We start from the raw sequence: 20,512 nt of genomic DNA on the forward strand, positions 1-20,512 counted from the left end.
GTATGTACCATCTTGGATTTCCCCTTTGCATTGAGCCAGATATATTACTTCGGTCCATGCAGCAGGAAGATGCACATGCTTTCCAGAGCCCAGGGTTTTGAGACCCAATTTTCTCTGTTATGAGGAAGCATGAAAAAGACAAATCAAAATGTACATATTTATATATATATATATATATATTTATTTTTAACTCTTAATTGTGCTCCAAAAGTCATTCTATGAAGCTAATGCTTGGTGGCCAGACTTGTATACAATTTTATATTTTTGCTTTTATTACTCAAATTTTTGGAGATTTCATGCAAACTGTATTAGTGTTAAGATGTAAAAAAGTTGATATTATAAGTAATATCGTTAGCTATTTGCTGAAAATAATTCTCATTTCTTACTTTCTAGTGAGTACTTCCAATTTTCCCCCAAGGGAATGCATTTTTTTAATTGTATAAGGAAAAACATTGAAGAAATGTGACAAAACAGAAGTGAGTTTGATGCCAGTTTGCTGGAAAACCCTGACTACTTCATTGTTGATATACGGAAGTTAATGAACATGAGGGAGATGATCAGGATTGTTCCACTTCCCTTATTGCGCCCACTCCTGGGACTGTTGCAGGGAACACTTGTTCAATTGGAGAGAAGCTCATTGATGAATGCACCTCCTGGCACCTGTCTGCATACCCACTTATCAAAAGTATACTCTTTTTCTAACCAAATTTTTTTTCAAAATGTTCAAATATATGGGCAGCCATGAACTGGAAAATAACACCACTACAACAACACAAAAAAGGTGGCTTTATTTATGCACCAGTTTTGTGCAGCTTTTATTTAATGAATTATTCATATCAAAGCAAAATATGTATGTTATTTCTTTGTAAAACTTAAACTGAATCCAATGTAGAAAAGGCAAAGCAAGGACTTACTTTACTTCCTGTTCTGTTTTGATACCTATTTGTAAATTTGGGGATTAATGTCATATTCTTAAAGAATGTGTTTTTCACAAGTCAGGTGAAGAATAGTTTGTTAGAGAAACAACAGAGTACTTTGTGCATGTATATAAAGGTTTAGAAAGGCCTTTTTCTCCTTTGAGATACAGCATATCTCAAATAGCCCTTTAAAGAAAAAATAGAATTTTCATAATCAAAAATTTATTTGCCAGACTTAACGTCTTGCTATGGGCTCCTGGACTGGTATATTTCCTCAAAAATTTACAGGGAGCTTTTATTATTTGGTTATAAGCTTTAATTTTAATTTGCATTAATATTTTAACTACCCTTACTTATAATTAAAGAAAGAGATATTCTTATTTTTTCTTACAATATTTTAGAATGTGTAATCATGTACCAACTAGAAAAGGAAGTTAACATGCTGAACAATCAAATGATATGCCATTACCTTACATCTGAGAATGATTTTTCTAGCTAGTTCCAACAATTCTTCCTTCTCTTTGGAATTTTGTGTTTGATTGAATCTCAAGATGAATTCTTTTGTGATTGAAAATGTTGGCCTAAATAAAACATTGAAAAATTAACATTCAAAAATTATAGCTATCATTTCCAAATTTCAATTAATCAACTTCCAGGGGCTATGTATAACTATATTCTACAAAAAATACTTTCTTAATAAAACTGTTTCACACAAAAAAAATCTGTAAAAGATACATGCAAGCCTCCTGGATTGATCCTGTCATACTCTCAGATTGAGAAACATAATTCCCATTGTCAAAGACCTTTGTGGCCCCTGAGAAAAAGTTTCTGAGATGACTGCTAGAAGTCTTGCTGGTATAAGCCTTCTTCAGATAAAATCCAGCACGGCTTCAATTATGTTGAAGGCTGATTTATCTCCTCAAATAAATCAGCATTGATTCATTTAAGCTAAACTTTTACTCCTTCTATGCAACTGGAATCAGCCCAAACATGGTTGGATTTGAGGGAGCAAGGGAAGAAAGAAGTATAAGTATGAAGTAAGGTCAAAGAGGTAGCAAGTAGCCACATTAACTACATGAGATGGGGAGGCTACTGCAGGGTTTGAGAAGAGGGGTGGCATGATTTAACTTGAGCTTTAACCAACTTTCTCCAATGCTATACTGAGAATTAGTGTGTAGGGAGGTGGGATATAGCAAAAGGGGGAGCTTACATGTAGTTAGGTGAGACGTAACAGTGGCTTGGATCAGGATTACAGAATATAAATAAGGAGAAGAGTTTGGATAATGCATATGTCTTGACTTCAGCTCCAACCAGATTTGCCAACGAATTAGAAATTAGGCATGAGAGAAAGAAAGAAGTCGTGATTCAACTGAGTAACTAGAAGGACTGAATTGCTATTCACTAAGATGGGGAAAATTGTTAGAGGAGAGGATGTGGGTGAAGATAGAGAATAATTTTAGTACTGAACATGTTATGTTTGAGATGATCATGGCCATCCAAGTGGAGATGGAGTGTAAGCAGTTGGATATATGAGTTTGAATTTCAGGGAAAAATTCAGACAAGATATACCAATATTCGAATCATCAGCATAGATATGGAATTTAAAGTCTTATGAATTAAATGGATCCCACAGGGAAAATGTAGAGAGAGTATATGAGAATTTCAAAGAAAAATAGGACAAATAAGTTGAAGGTGTATGCAAGAGAACAAGTGAAGTGACAATAAGGATGTAACACAAAATTGAAGATGGGCATGGGACCAAAGTGATATCAAAGGAATAGTGAACAGTAGAATCAATGAATTGTGTTTTTGTGATGTAAAATTATTGCTGGAGTCATGCTATTAGAAAGAATAATCTGAAAAAATAAAACATTTTAAATTACTGTATTTACTGAAATAGAATTTACGAATTTGTTGCTCTGTGAGATAAATAAAAAAATGAATAGAAATCAGATGTTGTCCCTGAGTAATTCACAGTCCTACTGGGGAGACAGATCTACTAAAAATAACAGTGCCACATGATCACAGGCTGAACAGAGGTAATGATAAGGCGTTCTGTAAAGGGGAATCAAATATAAGACATCCCAGAACAGAGCAATTAATGAAATAATCAACCCTTTAACTGCTATTTTTTAAATGGGCAGTTAAATACCAATCTTAAAATAAGCATTTATTAATTCATTTACTAAGAATGGATTGACTGTCTTCTATATATCAGGCACTAAGTTTTGCACTGGGGATATAGTAGCAAAAAAGACAAATAATCCAGCCTTAATGGAGCTTGCAGTACAAGACAGGAAGAGTTGAGGTGTTAGAACATACAAATTCTGTGATAATTGGGCATTTTGAAATAAGCAACCTCATCTTTGATTTCCTGATTTTCATTCCATTCTTGCTTTCGAAGATATTTGGTGAACACTGGCTGAAAATTGCTTCTCAATAGTCATCTGGGATAACATATTTGTTATCTATGTGAACCTACGCTACATAAAGTGTCCAAAATAACTTTAATCTTCTCATTTGTATGAAGAGTTTGGAAGTTAAAAAAGATAGCCCCTTCATCCACTTAATTTTTATAGTATCATTAGGAATTATGTTTTTAAAAATACAAAAATAACAGTGCTGTTTTTAATAACCCAAACATTCAGAGATGCATGATGAAAAAGTTAACAGATTGCTTCCCAACACTACTGCCTCCAATTCAAACTGTCAAGATTAACAGCCAAGATTAATGACTTATTGTGTATCTTCACATACCTTTCTCAGTGCTCACAAACCAACCAACCTATATATACACTTTACCAAAACTTCTGGGATGCAGCAAAAGCAGTAATAAGAGAAAAGTTTATAACAATAAATACTCACATTACATGAAGAAATATCTGGAAAAAAACAGCTTAACTTTATACCTCAAGGAACTATAAAAAGAATAATCCTAAAGTTTACAGAAAGAAGGAAATAATAGAGTAGAAATAAAGAATAAAAAACTAAAAATCATCAAAACTAAGAGTTGTTTTCTTGAAAAAATAAACAAAATTGAAAAACCATTAGCTAGAATAATCAAGAAAAGAGAGAAGTCAAATAAACAAAATCAGAAATGAAAGTGAAAACATTGTAACAGATGCCTCAGAAACATAAGAAACTATTATGACCAATTATATACCAACAAATTGAATAATCTAGAAGAAATGAATAAATTCCTAGAAATTTACAAGCTACCAAAACTGAATCAAGATGAAATAGAAAGCCTAAACACACCAATAGAAAAACAAGATTAGATTAGTAATGGAAAACCTCCCAACAAAGAAAAGCCCAGGACCAGGTGGTTTCATGGTTGAATTCAAGCAAACATTCAAAGATGAATTACTACCAACTCTCTTAAACTCTTGCAAAAAATACAAGAAGGAACACTTCCAAACTCATTTTATGAGGCCAGCATCAACTTGATACTCAAACTGTAAAAAGACATTAGAAGTAAAGAAAACTATAGGCCAAAATCCCTAGTGAACGTCAATGCAAAAGTCATAAATAAAATACTAGCAAAGCAAATATAATAACACATTAAACCAATTATTCGCGAAGGCCCGCGGCAGGTGTTGACGCGATGTGATTTCTGCCCAGTGCTCTGAATGTCATAGCGAAGAAATTCAATGAAGCGCGGGTAAACGGCGGGAGTAACTATGACTCTCTTAAGGTAGCCAAATGCCTCGTCATCTAATTAGTGACGCGCATGAATGGATGAACGAGATTCCCACTGTCCCTACCTACTATCCAGCGAAACCACAGCCAAGGGAACGGGCTTGGCAGAATCAGCGGGCAAAGAAGACCCCGTTGAGCTTGACTCTAGTCTGGCACGGTGAAGAGACATGAAAGGTGTAGAATAAGTGGGAGGCCCCCAGCGCCCCCCCCATCCCCGCGATACCATTCAGGACATAGGCGTGGGCAAGGACTTCATGTCTAAAACACCAAAAGCAATGGCAACAAAAGCCAAAATTGACAAATGGGATCTCATTAAACTAAAGAGCTTCTGCACAGCAAAAGAAACTACCATCAGAGTGAACAGGCAACCTATAGAATGGGAGAAAATTTTTGCAACCTACTCATCTGACAAAGGGCTAATATCCAGAATCTACAATGAACTCAAACAAATTTACAAGAAAAAAACAAACAACCCCATCAAAAAGTGGGCAAAGGACATGAACAGACACTTCTCAAAAGAAGACATTTATGCAGCCAAAAAACACATGAAGAAATGCTCATCATCACTGGCCATCAGAGAAATGCAAATCAAAACCACAGTGAGATACCATCTCACACCAGTTAGAATGGCCATCATTAAAAAAGCAGGAAACAACAGGTGCTGGAGAGGATGTGGAGAAATAGGAACACTTTTACACTGCTGGTGGGACTGTAAACTAGTTCAACCATTGTGGAAGTCAGTGTGGCGATTCCTCAGGGATCTAGAAATAGAAATACCATTTGACCCAGCCATCCCATTACTGGGTATATACCCAAAGGACTATAAATCATGCTGCTATAAAGACACATGCACACGTATGTTTATTGCGGCACTATTCACAATAGCAAAGAGTTGGAACCAACCCAAATGTCCAACAACGATAGACTGGATTAAGAAAATGTGGCACATATACACCATGGAATACTATGCAGCCATAAAAAATGAAGAGTTCGTGTCCTTTGTAGGGACATGGATGAAACTGGAAAACATCATTCTCAGTAAACTATCCCAAGGACAAAAAACCAAATACCGCATGTTCTCACTCATAGATGGGAATTGAACAATGAGAACTCATAGACACAGGAAGGGGAACATCACATTCTGGGGACTGTTGTGGGGTGGGGGGAGGGGGGAGGGACAGCATTAGGAGATATACCTAATGCTAAATGACGAGTTAATGGGTGCAGGAAATCAACATGGCACATGGATACATATGTAACAAACCTGCACACTGTGCACATGTACCCTAAAACCTAAAGTATAATAAATAAATAAATAAATAAATAAATAAATAAATAAAACAATTATATACCATGACCAAGTGAGATTTATCCCTGGAGTACAAGGATGGTTCAACATACAAAAATAAATCAGTGTAATATACCATATTACAAAAAAAAAGGTGAACAGACAGAGAAAAAACATTTGCCAAAGTTTAACTTCCATTCATGATTAAAATTCTCAAGAAAATAGGTGTAAAAAGAATTTACTACAATTTACTTTACACAATAAAGAGCACCATATCAAAAACCCACAGCCAATATCATAATCAATGAAAGAAAACAGAAAACTTTGCCTCTAAGACACAATACAAGACAAGGATGCCCATTTCTACCACTTCTTTTCATCACAGTACTGCAAGTCTTAGCCAGAGCAATTAAATAAGAATAAATCAATAAAAGGCATCCAAATTGGAAAAGAAGAAAATTATCTCTTCTTGCAAATGACATATATGTAGACATTCCTAGACAATCCACAAAAATCTCTTAGAACTAATAAATGAATTCAATAAAGTTGCAGGATAAAAAGGGAACATACAATAATCAGTAACATTTCTATATATAAACAATGAACTACTCAAAAAAGGAAATGGAGAAAACAATCCAATTTATAATAGCAACAAAAATAATAAAATACTAAGCAGTAAACTTTTCAAAGAGGTGAAAGACGGGTACACTGAAAATTATAAAACATTTATAAAGGAATTTACAAAAAACACAGAAAAAAAGACCTGTAAAAAACAAAGAAGACATAGAAAGACATTCTGTGTTCATGGATTGGAAAACTCAGTATTGTTAAAATGTCCATATTACCCAAAGACATCTACAGACTCAATTCAATTGCTATCAAATCACAATAGCACTCTTTACAGAAATAATAATAACATTCGTATGGAACCACAAAGACCTTGAATAGCCCAAACAATCTTGTGCAAGATGAACAAAGATGGAGGAATCACATTTCCTGACTTCAAAATATTACAAAGCCACGGTAATTAAACTAGCATAGTATTGGCATAAAAAAAAAGACCTAAAAGCTAATGGAGGAGAATCAAAAAATCCAGAAATAAATCCATATATCTACAGTCAACTGATCTTCGACATGGGTTGAAAGAATACACAATGCGGAAAGGAAAGGACAGTCTCTGAATATCCACATGCAGAAGAATGTAATTAGACCCTTATCCTACACCACATACAAAAATCAATTCAAAATGATTTAAAGACTTAAATGTAAGGCCTGAAACTGTAAAACTACTAAAAGAATGCATAGAGAATATGCTTCTTCATATTGGTCTTTGCAATAATTTCTCTGCTATGAACCCAAAAGCAAAACTAGACAAGTGGGATTGCATCAAACTAAAAATCTTGTGCACAGTATAAAAAAAAATCAACAGAGTGAACAGGCAATCTACACATTGATAGAAAATACTTGCAAACCATGTATCTGAGAAGGTGCTAATATCCAAAATATATAAGAAACTAAAATAAATCAATAGCCAAAAAGAAATGACCTGATTAAAAAATGTACCGGGGACCTGAATTGATATTTCTCAAAAGAACACACACAGATGGCCAACACACATGTGAAAAGGTTTTGTGTCACATGAAGAAATGCTCATCATGACTGGCCATCAGAGAAATGCAAATCAAAACCACAGTGAGATACCATCTCACACCAGTTAGAATGGCCATCATTAAAAAATCAGGAAATAACAGGTGCTGGAGAGGATGTGGAGAAATAGGAACAATTTTACACTGTTGGTGGGACTGTAAACTAGTTCAACCATTGTGGAAGTCAGTGTGGCCATTCCTCAGGGATCTCGAACTAGGAATACCATTTGACCCAGCCATCCCATTACTGGGTATATACCCAAAGGACTATAAATCATGCTGCTATAAAGACACATGCACACGTATGTTTATTGTGGCACTATTCACAATAGCAAAGAGTTGGAACCAACCCAAATGTCCAACAACGATAGACTGGATTAAGAAAATGTGGCACATATACACCATGGAATACTATGCAGCCATAAAAAATGATGAGTTCATGTCCTTTGTAGGGACATGGATGAAACTGGAAACCATCATTCTCAGCAAACTATCGCAAGGACAAAAAACCAAACACCGCATGTTCTCACTCATAGGTGGGAAATGAACAATGAGAACTCATGGACACAGGAAGGGGAACATCACACTTCGGGGACTGTTGTGGGGTGGGGGGAGGGGGGAGGGACAGCATTAGGAGATATACCTAATGCTAAATGACGAGTTAATGGGTGCAGGAAATCAACATGGCACATGGATACATATGTAACAAACCTGCACATTCTGCACATGTACCCTAAAACCTAAAGTATAATAAAAAAAAAAGAAAAAAAAAAAAGGTTTTGTGTTTTTTTCTTCTTTTCTTCTTTTTTTTCCAACTATTTTAAATTATCAGCATTTTAAAAAATATATTACTATGGTATACTGGAAGTATAAGTTGTAGAGAGACTTCCAGAGAGTTATAATTGATTTTATGCATTTTTTTGCAAATTTGCCTATACAAAAGTGCACTATCACAACATTGACTTTGTGGGCAAGAATTGTACGTGTACAAAAAAATGCTGAAACTTTCTCAGTAAATGAAGAGATGTCCTTTTCATACAGCTGCATTTGTGAAAAATAAAATTTATTGAGATCTTGGTTCTTTTAGGTGACTGTGCACGTGGTTTTGACCCATCATAGTTTGTGCCAATCTTGTCAAGACTTACAGTGTTCATCAAAGAATGTCAGAAGACCACAGTTATAAATTTGGGTGGATACAATTACCAACCATAGTAATATGCACTTATGCATTTCCTTTTGTCCAATTTTTATGAATATGGTTTATCACTCATAACTGTTATACCTATGCAATGTCCATTAATATACCTCTTTATGTTTGCAAAAATAGGTATGTTATTATTGCTTATTTTATTGTGTAAAGTGGCCTGTGAAGTTTTTTATCATGTTTTTATGTGTTTCACAAATAAATCTCCTTTTAAAAATGTAAGGAAAATATTTCCCAGAATTATATTTTTGGGATTTTCATCCTTCCAGATTATAACAGTCAGCTCCTAAAGTTCAATTGATCTTAATATGCAGAATATAGACGTACTTCAACAAATCCAATAATTCCTTTATTGATTGACATTTCACATTGCTTCCTATAAAATGTTGGTTGTGCTAACCAATGCAGTAATAGTAATCATCATCATAAAAACAGCCTTATACACTGAACTAACATTCAATGGGTGCACACTATTCTGGTTTATCAACCCTCACACTATCTCTATAGTTAAATATTTTGGTTACCACCTCTGCTTATAAATACATTTATACATATGATTATTTTATTACTATAAGACTGTGTCTTCCAAAAAATGAATTAGAAAGTATAAGAGAATGAAAAGGCAAAATTTTAAGTGGTAGAACATATTTTCAACATGTAATTGATAATGGGCTCATGTACAGAAGATATAAAGAACTCCCAATAAATAGAAACATGGAGAAAAGTCTTAAAATGGTAAGTCATAAAGGAAGAAATCCAAGTGGCCAATAAATATGGAAATAATCATCAAGATAATAGGGAAATTCAAATTAAAACCAAAATTAGATGCTACTTCACATTCACCAGAAGGGTTAACACTTAAAAGAATGCCAATACCAGAAATTGAAGAGAATATGGAGTAATAGACATTCTCACAAACTGCATATGGTTCTGTAAATTGGTAAAACCACCAACTGGAAAACACTTGGATGTTTTCTATCAAGATTCAAGACAGACATACCCACTGACTTAGCAATATCACTTTATATATATCCAATAGAAATATGTCCTATGTTCCCTGGAACATGTATAAGAATGGTCACAGCAACATTTTTCATAAGGGATAAAATATGGAATCAAACAACATTCTATCTTGTGAACCAAAAAGTATGGTATGTCTGTGAACAAAGGGTGAAGCAAAATGTTCTTTCTTTTTATAATGCATAAATTTGAGCTTGGGTTATTTTCTAATTCCATTCCCCTAAAAACATAGCAAAAGTAGATGTCAGCTGTGTTACTGGGACCACCGCTTATGGTAAAACAAACAAACAAACAAACAAAACTCCTGATTGACACATTATACCTAGACTGTGAATAAACTATAAATACCTTATTAGGAGAAACTTTGGGCTCTCCTAAACGCATGTTCTTTGCAGGACTTTTTAAGTCATTGACTCCACTTTGGGACAAAGGATTCTAAGGTTATCTATCTTTTACACTCAGCTTTCTAAGTCTCACATTCTTACACGCACGGTCATTTGGAGTAGCTACAGAAGACTAGCTCCCATTTCTGTTCTGTCGAGAACTCTTTCAGAAGGTAAACAGTTGCTGGTGTGCTGGCATGCTGTTCCCTGCGCTGTATCCTGCTAAGTGAGGTCAGCGGTTAGTGTGGCCTATAATAATCATATTAGTCTGTCTAGTTTTTTTTTTTTTTTTTGAGACAGAGTCTCACTCTGTTGCCCAGGCTGGAGTGCAGTGGCGCAATCTCAGCTCACTGCAATCTCCGCCTCCGGGTTCACGCCATTCTCCTGCCTCAGCCTCCCGAGTAGCTGGGACTACAGGTGCCTGCCACCACGCCTGGCTAATTTTTTGTATTTTTAGTAGAGACGGGGTTTCACCGTGTTAGCCAGGATGGTCTCGATCTTCTGACCTCATGATCCACCTGCCTTGGCCTCCCAAAGTGCTGGGATTACAGGTGTGAGCCACTGTGCCCAGCCTAGTCTGTCTAGTTGAGCTTGAAGACCCAAAGGTAAGTATTGAATGTCAAGGGAATAAAAATAAACGAACTGCAACTATACAAACAATATAGACGATCTTACAAACATATAGTTAATCCAGACACAAAAGAATATACACTACAATATTACATTTATATAAAGCATAAAACTGTAAAGAAAAAGAAAATTTGGGAGAGTAAAAACAATTAAGGAAAGAAGGATTTTTTAATTGGTTTATATGTTGATGAAGACAGCACTAGGATTTCTTTATTTAAAAGGGTTACACAAAAGGTTTCTGAAAATGATTTTATTTCTTCACCTGGTGAATACACAAGTATTTGATTTATAATAATTCATTAATCATTATATTTATGTTCATATAGTCTTCTGTATGTGTGTTACCATTTCACAGCAAAAAAAATACACAAATGTTTATACTTTTAATTACAAGATATGTATACTTTTAATTACAGCAGATTAAAAAAATACTTTCCAAAAATATTCTAGTCGTTCATATACTAGTAAAGCACAACAACTCCCATTTTCCCACATCCTCACCAGAACCATATCAGTTGTTTGATAATTGCGTTTGATTGATGCAGGTATTTCCTTACAGTTTAAAGTTTGTGTCTCCCTAACTACTAGCATTCCTGAGAATCTTTTCCAGTATGAAGGGCCTTACATTCATTTTTATAATGCCTATTCTGTGGCATGCATTTTTATATATTTGTTCACTTTTTACTTATTAAACCTTTTTGTCTTTTTATTAAAAAATCAATGTGTGGCAATATAGTTATAGTGGTTATGTGCACCATCCCAGGAGCCAGACTTCCTGCGGTTTGAATCTGACTTTGTCCTTTAACATATTTTTAAACTTCAGTAGTTTATTATGCCTTAATTTCTTTGCCTGTAAAATGGAAAAATAAATATAAATATTTCATGAGTTGCTTTGAAAGTTAAATGAAATAATGCATGTACTGTACTTAGAAGAGTGCCTGGTACATGCTAAATATTTAATTAATGGCAACTGGTACTATTATCATTAAAATTTTGCACATGTATGTTGTAGGTATTTCTATCTCAGTATAATATTTATCTTTGTTCATTGTTATGATAACTTTAGTCATAAATTAAAATTTTATATTTAGATATGATTTTATTTTCCTTTATGTCTGGGATTTCTCACTTAGATGATTTCCCTATCTCCAATAGCATACAAACAAAAATCTAAATTTTCTTCTAATAAATTTTTATACTTCTATTTTTAACATATTCAGAATTTCAAAATGTTGAGAAGGAGAAACTGATACAAATGAACTGCTTACAGTGAATTCCTTCCAAAGAGTACAGTAAGCCAAAGGGAGGAGGAAAAATAGTCACTCTCAGTAAAAAAACAAGGAACACTGCTCCAGCCAGGTGATCAAAATCAACATCAGCAGTGATAAACTGTTTTGATTGTATGTACCTCTGATGTGATGTGATGAGAATGGTGCTTAACCTCAGCTCTCTCTCACAGAAACTTGTAAACCCAGTATAATCATGAGAAAAACATCAGAAAAATTCCAACAGGAGAACATTCTACAAAATGCCTGACTAGTACTCTTCAAAATTGTCAAGGTCATTAAAAACAAAGTCTGAGAAATTGTCCCAGCCTAGAAGAGCCAAAGGAGACACGATAACTAAATGTAATGTAGTGTCCTGTATGGGATCCTGGAAGAGAAAAAAGGAAATTAGGTAAAAACTAGAAAAATATGAATAAAATATGGCCCTTAATAGTCACATATTAACATGGTTCAATATTGTGACAAATGTACCATACTAATGTAGGATGTTGGAAATAGGATAAACTGAGGGCAGGGTATACGGAAACTCTCTGTACTATCTTCTTATATATCTAAAACTGTTCTAAACAATAAATGTATTTTACAAAAAGAAATGTTGACAAATAAAAAATGGAAGGTGATAAAAAATCACTTCAAGATACAGCTTACCAGTCATTTTCTAATTTATTGATTCATTCTATATTAATTAAATATCTGCTGTGAGTCAAGCACTCTACTAGGCAATAGGACACAAAACAGAAGTGAATCAAAACCTGATATGCAGTCACTTGTCTCATGGATCTTATACTCTTTTGGGAGAGAATATACATCCAATAAACAAGAACACCATGTATCAACAATGATGTTTTCTGAAAGTGATCGGTGCTGTGAAAATTTAACTACAGTGATGTGGAAGAGACTATCGGGAAAGGTAAGGCTTTGCACGAGGCAGTCAGGGAACATCTTGAGGGAGAGACATTTAAGTTGAAATGAGAAAGAGACAAAGCAAGAGACAAAGAAAACAAAAGACTTAGAAAAAGAAGAGTGGGGGAAGGAAAGAAGGCAAGGGGAGAGGAGGGGAGGGGAGGGAAAGGGAAATGGAAAGGGAAGGAGGGAAGGAGGGAGGGAGGGAAAGAACATAAAGGAAAGAGGTTAAGAGATCAAGGAGCGGGCTGGGGACTAGTTCTCTCAGGGTATTTAAACCATGGGGTAGACTTTGTATTTTATTCTGGATGTAATGGAAAGATATTATAGGGTTAAAATTGGAGCATGACACAATTTTATTAACATTCTTAAAACATCACTGAGACTGCTGTTCAGAGAACAAGGGGGTGAGAGAAGAAACAGGGGTACCAGCAGGAATGTGTGGCAGAATGACAGGAATTAGAGCATGTTGACTTGGTTATGGGGTGGGGCAAATGGTGGAGGCAGTGGACATGAAGAAATTGTGCTTCAGGTCGCATAATTACAAAGGGCCAGAAACTCACCTCAAGTCTACCTCTAAAGCCTATAAAAATCTGCCCTATAATGTAATATGAATGTACCTGCCTTATATTCCTTGATGTAACTTTAGGTGCTTAAGTTTCTTTTTACTGTTGTACATAGAATTTGCTTAACGAACGTCTGGTGTTTGCTTTATATATACTGCTGGAAATGTATAAAATGTACCTTGTTTTACAAGAAGAAACAGGAGGAGGTTGACAGAGGTTAAGTATCACACTCAAGGTTATATCTTGAAAGTAAACTGAGCCAAATGTGAAATGAACTGTCTGACTCAAAGTCTTTGCATTTAGCTGTTTTTCTAAGATCCCTAAGAATGATTTATAGTATAATAATGTGCAATTCATTCTTCTTTTAAAATAATAGTAAATTCAATTCAATTAGATTTCCCCATTACCAACCACAGATAACCCCCACGCACACAAAAGCACACACACACACACACACACACACCCACATACACACATTATCCAGGGTTTCAAATACAAATTAAAATTACATTTTCTGAAATCAGTTTATCTCAGCTTTTTCATAGGCTCTAGGGAAAATATAGTTATGTCATTTTATTTCTAAAGCAAGATACAGGCTTAGGATGAAAATAATATCTAATTCAATTTCTATGTTCAAACTACATTATATAATAATTTTAGTTTTGTCAAACATTTTTCAATATGGATTATGGCTTATAATACATCACTGAAAGCATGGAAAGCTAATTATTTTTAACTTTCTATATAAATCCTGAGTCCTTTAATTGGTCTCCTATAGATCATGTTAACAAATATTTAGTGAGAGATAAACATAGCTATTTTAACCAATTCCTGCCCATCACAATAGACATTATTGTAAAAATTAAAACTTATTTAGTGACATATATAACACATGGTAAGAAGCAAAAGGAAACTTTTAAAAAGTAAATACAGGCATTTCAAAAAACAGACTTCAGCTTCACACATTCCAATTTCTCTGAAATACCAAAGGATTTCATGAAGATAATCTAGTCTAAATATGTAACAGCAGTCCTGTGGAACAGACAGTAAATAAAGATCATTCTAATTTTATTTATAAAATATTTACACTGAAGTCTCCTGGTTAAATAGGCACTCCATCCAAACTGACTGTATTTACATTATTTGTGAATTCAGAACTTTTTTAAGCTGACAACTCATTTGTTCAATAACTATTTAATGAAAGCCTCCTACATACAAAATATTTTGCTAGATACCATGAGTGCTAGAAGAGAAATCAGGCCTGGCCTCAGGAAGTTCCCACTTTGGGAGGGAAGTGAGACACTTCACAGTGATGCAACATAAGGAGATGTTCCTTAAAAAAGAAAAAATTCTGTGGGAGTTTAGAAGTAGAGACCATGATTCCAACACTTCCATGTCCTATAATCTTTCCTGAATCACTTAATCTGTGGGAGCTATAATTTTCCATCTGTAGAAACAGTGAAAAAATCTTGCAGAATTTTGGAAAGCATCAAATCAAGCCACTTAGCCTAGTTCCTGCCATATAGTCAGTGCTGGAAAACTGTTAGTTATAAACATTACTCTTTTTGGTGAGATTCAGAAAAAGCTTCTTTGTGGAAATAGCAAGTGAGCCTTGAAGCCTTGGTAGGAACTCGAAAGGACAGAATAGCAGTTGTCCTTTCAAAGTTCTTTCTCTGCTTTTTCCTGGGCACATGATCACCCAGAATTTAGAGATTAGGTGGAGGTCAAGCTAAATCAAGTTAAAATTGATGTAGCTAAATCAATAGGGCTTGATGAATAATGGGATACGAGAAAAGAAATCATGACGCCAAGCATACAGATAAACTCAATGTTTTTCGCCCACATGACTGGAAGTAGAAAGATGACATCAAGAGAATTGGACGGGAGGAATCTGAGCAGATGATCTGTGCCATTCTGGGCATAGAGAGGATGATTTACCTATGATACATCCAAGTGGAAAGATTTATAATCCAAAAGGACTTGTAAGTCAAGCATTAGGAAATGGATAAGATCTAGAAATAAAGATTTCAGATTCACCGACATATCAGTGATGATCAAAGCCTTAAAATTTCAAGAGGAAGAATACTAGAAAAAAATAATTAATCAAAGCAAAGTTTTTGTTTGATGAATCCCAGAGTTAGGAAGCAAGAGGGAAAGAAGAAACGGTAAATATGAGAGGAGATTCAGGAAAGTACTACAATGGAATTGAGATGTATATATAATATGGGGTGCAAATTCCTTCTCTGAAAAGTGTTCATTATTAACAGTTCCTGCTGCACTGGGGCCTAAGTTCTATATTAGTCCATATGACTTCATGCCCCCTGGCCATTGCTGATTTTGTCACAGTACACATCTGATGCCAGCTGGGCCAATTCAGTTCTCTTTCTGAGGATTTTAAATAAAACAATACTTTAATTGGTTGAGGTTAGAACTGAAAGGTTATGTAGAGCCAAAACCTGTGGCTGTTGCTGACAACTTTTTCAAGGCAACAAATAACAAAGCACCTTCAATTTCAGAAAGCTGCATGTTCACCATTGTAGCCCCCAATCAACATTTGCCAAATGATTTACTGACGTAAATCTACAGTTTTTATCCTTTTCAAGTTTATCGTAGTGTACATGCAGACTATATCTGCCAAGCTGGCCATTTTATCTCCACGTGTGTTGAGTACTGAATGATGGAAAAAGGCCTAGCTATCGCTTCTGCTCTCAAGTTCCACAATACAGCCTTATATCCTTATGTTAATTTTTTTTGTTTGAGTTAGTTTGAATGTGTGCCTGTTTCATACAAACAAGCATCCTAGACTGAGATATCAAAGAATACATTAAAGATAAAGACAATGATAGAAAATGTACATCCACAGAAATATCAAGACTAAATACAAAAAGAAAGTCAGGCCGGGCGCAGTGGCTCAAGCCTATAATCCCAGCACTTCGGGAGGCTGCGGCAGGAGGATCACGAGGTCAGGAGATCGAGACTATCCTGGCTAACAAGTGAAACCCTGCCTCTACTAAAAATACAAAAATTAGCCGGGTGTGGTAGCAGGGCGCCTGTAGTCCCAGCTATGCAGGAGGCTGAGGCAGGAGAATGGCATGAACCTGGGAGGTGGAACTTGCAGTGAGCTGACATTGCACCACTGCACTCCAGCCTGGGCAACAAAGCAAGACTCCGTCCCCAAAAAAAAAAAGAAAGAAAGAAAACTATTAGAGTTAATATTTTAAAAGTCAGTGGAGATATTTTTAATTCAATTTTTTATTTATAACCAAAACATAATAATTGTATGTATTTATGGGAAAAAATGTGATGTTTCAATGCATGTGTTCATAGCTTAATGATAAAATTGGGGTAATTGCCATATCCATCACTTTCAATATTTATCATTTCTTTGTGGTGACAACATTGAAAGCCACCTCATCCCAGCTATAATGGCTATTATCAAAAGTAACAAAGAAAAGAGAACTCATACATTGTTGGTGGGAATGTAAGTTAGTACAGCCATAATGAATAACACTATGGAGGTTCCTCAAAAAACTAAAAATAGAACTGCCATATAATCCAGCAATCCCATTACTGGGTATATATTCAAAGAAAATATAATCAGTGTGAAAGAGACATCTGCACATCCATGTTTATTGTAGCACTATTCACAGTAGCCAAGATATAGAATCAACCTATATGTGCATCTAATGATGAATGGATATCTATCTGAGTGTCTGTGTGTGTGTGTGTGTGTGTGTGTGTGGTGGAATACTATAAAGCCATAAAACAGAACGAAATCCTGTCATTTGCAATAACACAAATGAAGCTGGATAACACTACGTTAAAGCACAGAAGGATAAACACCACATGATCTCACTCTTAGGTGTAATCTTAAAAAGCTTATTTCACAGAATTAGAGGGTAGAATTGTTGTTACCAGAGGCTGGGGAGGGTTGAGGTTGGGGGAACTAGGAGAGGTTCGTCAATGGGTACAAAGTTACAGTTAAGAAGAATTTGTTTTTGTGTTCTATTACACAGTAGGGTGACTATAGTAAGTAACAATGTATTGAATATTTCAAGATAGCCAGAAGAGATTTTGAATGTTGTCACTGCAAAGAAATAATACATGTTTAAAGTGGTGGAGATCTTTAAAACAGCAGTTTCATTAGAGAAAAACAGAACCCAGATTTTAGAGTGCTAATCAATATATGGATTTAAAAAAAGAAACAAAAATATTAAATACTGACTACTCTTTTGGTAAGTTTGGTGCTACGAAAAGGAAAAAAATGGAATTGATATAGAAATTTCAAATAACAATTAATATGGCTTCTCCTAAGTATCAGAAGTACCAGCAGAATGAAAGGAAGGTCTGCTTCTTTTGGTGTGTATATTATGTTTGAATGTTTGAGGAATTCAGGGACAGATTTAATAACCTGAAGGGCATAAATAAAGAGCAGGTGATATGAACACCTGCAGAAATTTATTCTATGAATACCTCCCCTGAATTTGTCATTTCTGACTCACTGATTTGGGGCCTGGGCTTTTGAAGTCAGACACTGGAAATATCCTCGGTCATCCTGATACCCGTGTGATTGAATACAGCATCATCACATTATAGATATCCAAAGGCTTTATGATATGGAACCAGAAATACAGTCCTCATTTCATTTCTAAAAATATCTATGGTTTTATATGTTCTTTTATTGCCTTTGTGTTTCTCTAGATTTTACGTTTCTGTTTCAATCTTAGCAAATGGAATACTGTCTTAAGCTTTGCAAATGCAAGCCCTCCTTCTTGGTAGTTATGAATAAAGAGAACCCTAAACAGATTAGGGGAGAGGGGACTGTTGACACCCACTGAATTTTGAGCAGAGCCATTTAGAAGAAAATTGAAGGCTGAAAATATTTTCAAGAATAAAAACCTACTTCATTTTCTAAATGATTGCTCTTATACTTGGAAATATTCTATACTGCATTTGGGAACAGTCACGATCTTTTCAAGGTTGTCTGTAAGAAGCCCACTTAGAAACAACTAAGATTCTAAACTGTAACATCATCTCTTTTGAAATGTAATTATTAATCCCAAAGAGGGTTAATTGGTAGGCATAGGCAACAATACCCAAATTGATGTATTTAACTACCAAAGATGGACAAATTGCCTGCATTCTTTGGCTTAAAAAAAAGACCGTCAAAGTTTATCTTCATCATTAGCCAATGAAAAGAAAAGTAAATGAGTCTAATAGATTCATCTTAAAACCATGCATATAAATTTCTTTTTGACAATAGGTTAATCTTCCACTGAAGCCACAAAGAAAGGTCTGATGGAAGCAAGGACATCCCTTCTTGGGGAAGAGCTCACCAGAAATGTAAGGGCAACAATACCTCAAAAAAGGAAATGGAATAGAACTCTCGACATGCTTATTTTCTTCCCATAATATGCGTCTTTTGCCAGAGAACTCTGTAAATCAGCTAGTTCAAGTAGAGATACAGGTGTTAGGAAAGGAGTCAAGTCTGAGTGACCAAAGTAGGTGTCAGTGGATAAATTAATAATCATAATAATTGTAGTGTAGTTTCCTTTAGGATTATCTGTATAAAGTATGTAGTGTCTTGCAAGATCCCCTCTTCCTAACCTTAGGAAGCCACATAGAAGGCTACCTTGTGTCCAGCAGAAAAAGAATGAGAATGAAAAAGAAAAAAGAGCTATTACTCAGAAGATTGGTCCCAACCCAGATTTATACCCTAGACAAACATAGATTGTTGGCCAAGAAAACTCAGGCAGTGAACTTAGTTTCAGTTGTCCCAGGCTGGTACACTTACAGATGCCTGGCAGAGAAGCTAATGCAAAGATTCTCTGGAGGAATATGCATTTCTCCTAGTTCTCAAAAAACATGCAGAAATATTTTCCATCCAAAGGAAAATGAGTAATGACAAGATACAAGGGAAAATATGGCAGAAATGAGAACAAGCAGAAGCAACAAACCTACTAAGACTCCAGTCACTGAAATAATCAGACACATAAAATTATCATGCTCATCCCACCACATGCTTAAAATGATTTGCAGGGAACCAGAAACGTTAAGTCTACATAACAGATTTGAAGAAAACTAAATAAATTAATAGAATGTAAGATATAATTTTTTAATTCAATGGATACATTTGAGAATGGGAAAATTAGTCACATGAAAAACAAATCACAGATCAGAATAAACTGTTCAAAATACAGTAGAAAGTGACAAAAATTTGGAAAATGGAGAATAAAGAGTAAAAGATGTAACAGATTTAATGAGATGATCTCATACACATTTATTCAATAGTGTCAGAAGGAGAGAAAAGAAAAAAAGGGTTTGTCAATGCAATCTACGTATAAATAATACCCAATAATTTTTCAGGAAGGCAGAAAGGAAGATACATCCATAGATTCAAAAAGTTCCACCAAATCTAAGTAAGATAATTTTTAAAACTATATTCTGACACATCATAGTAAAACTGAAGAAAACAGAAGACAGTAAGAAACTTAAAATTACCAGGTTTGGGGGAAGGAAGCCAAAATAATCTTAAATAAATGACATTAAAATTTCAGCTAACCCCATCAAAAAGTGGGTGAAGGATATGAACAGACACTTCTCAAAAGAAGACATTTATGCAGCCAAAAAACACATGAAAAAATGCTCATCATCACTGGCCATCAGACAAATGCAAATCAAAATCACAATGAGATACCATTTCACACCAGTTAGAATGGCCATCATTAAAAAGTCAGGGAACAACAGCTGCTGGAGAGGATGTGGAGAAATAGGAACACTTTTACACTGTTGGTGGGACTGTAAACTAGTTCAACCATTGTGGAAGTCAGTGTGGCGATTCCTCAGGGATCTAGAACTAGAAATAACATTTGACCCAGCCATCCCATTACTGGGTATATACCCAAAGGATTATAAATCATGCTGCTATAAAGACACATGCACACGTATGTTTATTGCGGCACTATTCACA

The 20,512-nt window shown here is 35.0% G+C and overlaps 1 protein-coding gene across 4 annotated transcripts in view; it reads right to left on the minus strand.

The window, feature by feature from the left end:
- The window catches only part of TMEM232 (transmembrane protein 232), a 347,658-nt gene that overhangs the window by 245,066 nt on the left and 82,080 nt on the right, over nt 1–20,512 (minus strand). For all 4 annotated transcript variants that reach the window (XM_055298330.2, XM_063612897.1, XM_063612898.1 and 1 more), the window contains 2 exons: nt 1,387–1,498; nt 9–114 (listed from right to left, as the gene is read on the minus strand). In XM_055298330.2, the coding sequence (XP_055154305.1) occupies nt 9–114; nt 1,387–1,498 (218 nt within the window). The remainder of the gene's footprint in view (nt 1–8; nt 115–1,386; nt 1,499–20,512) is intronic.

Source organism: Symphalangus syndactylus, chromosome 11, assembly GCF_028878055.3.
Source record: "Symphalangus syndactylus isolate Jambi chromosome 11, NHGRI_mSymSyn1-v2.1_pri, whole genome shotgun sequence".
Taxonomy (NCBI): Eukaryota; Metazoa; Chordata; class Mammalia; order Primates; family Hylobatidae; genus Symphalangus; species Symphalangus syndactylus.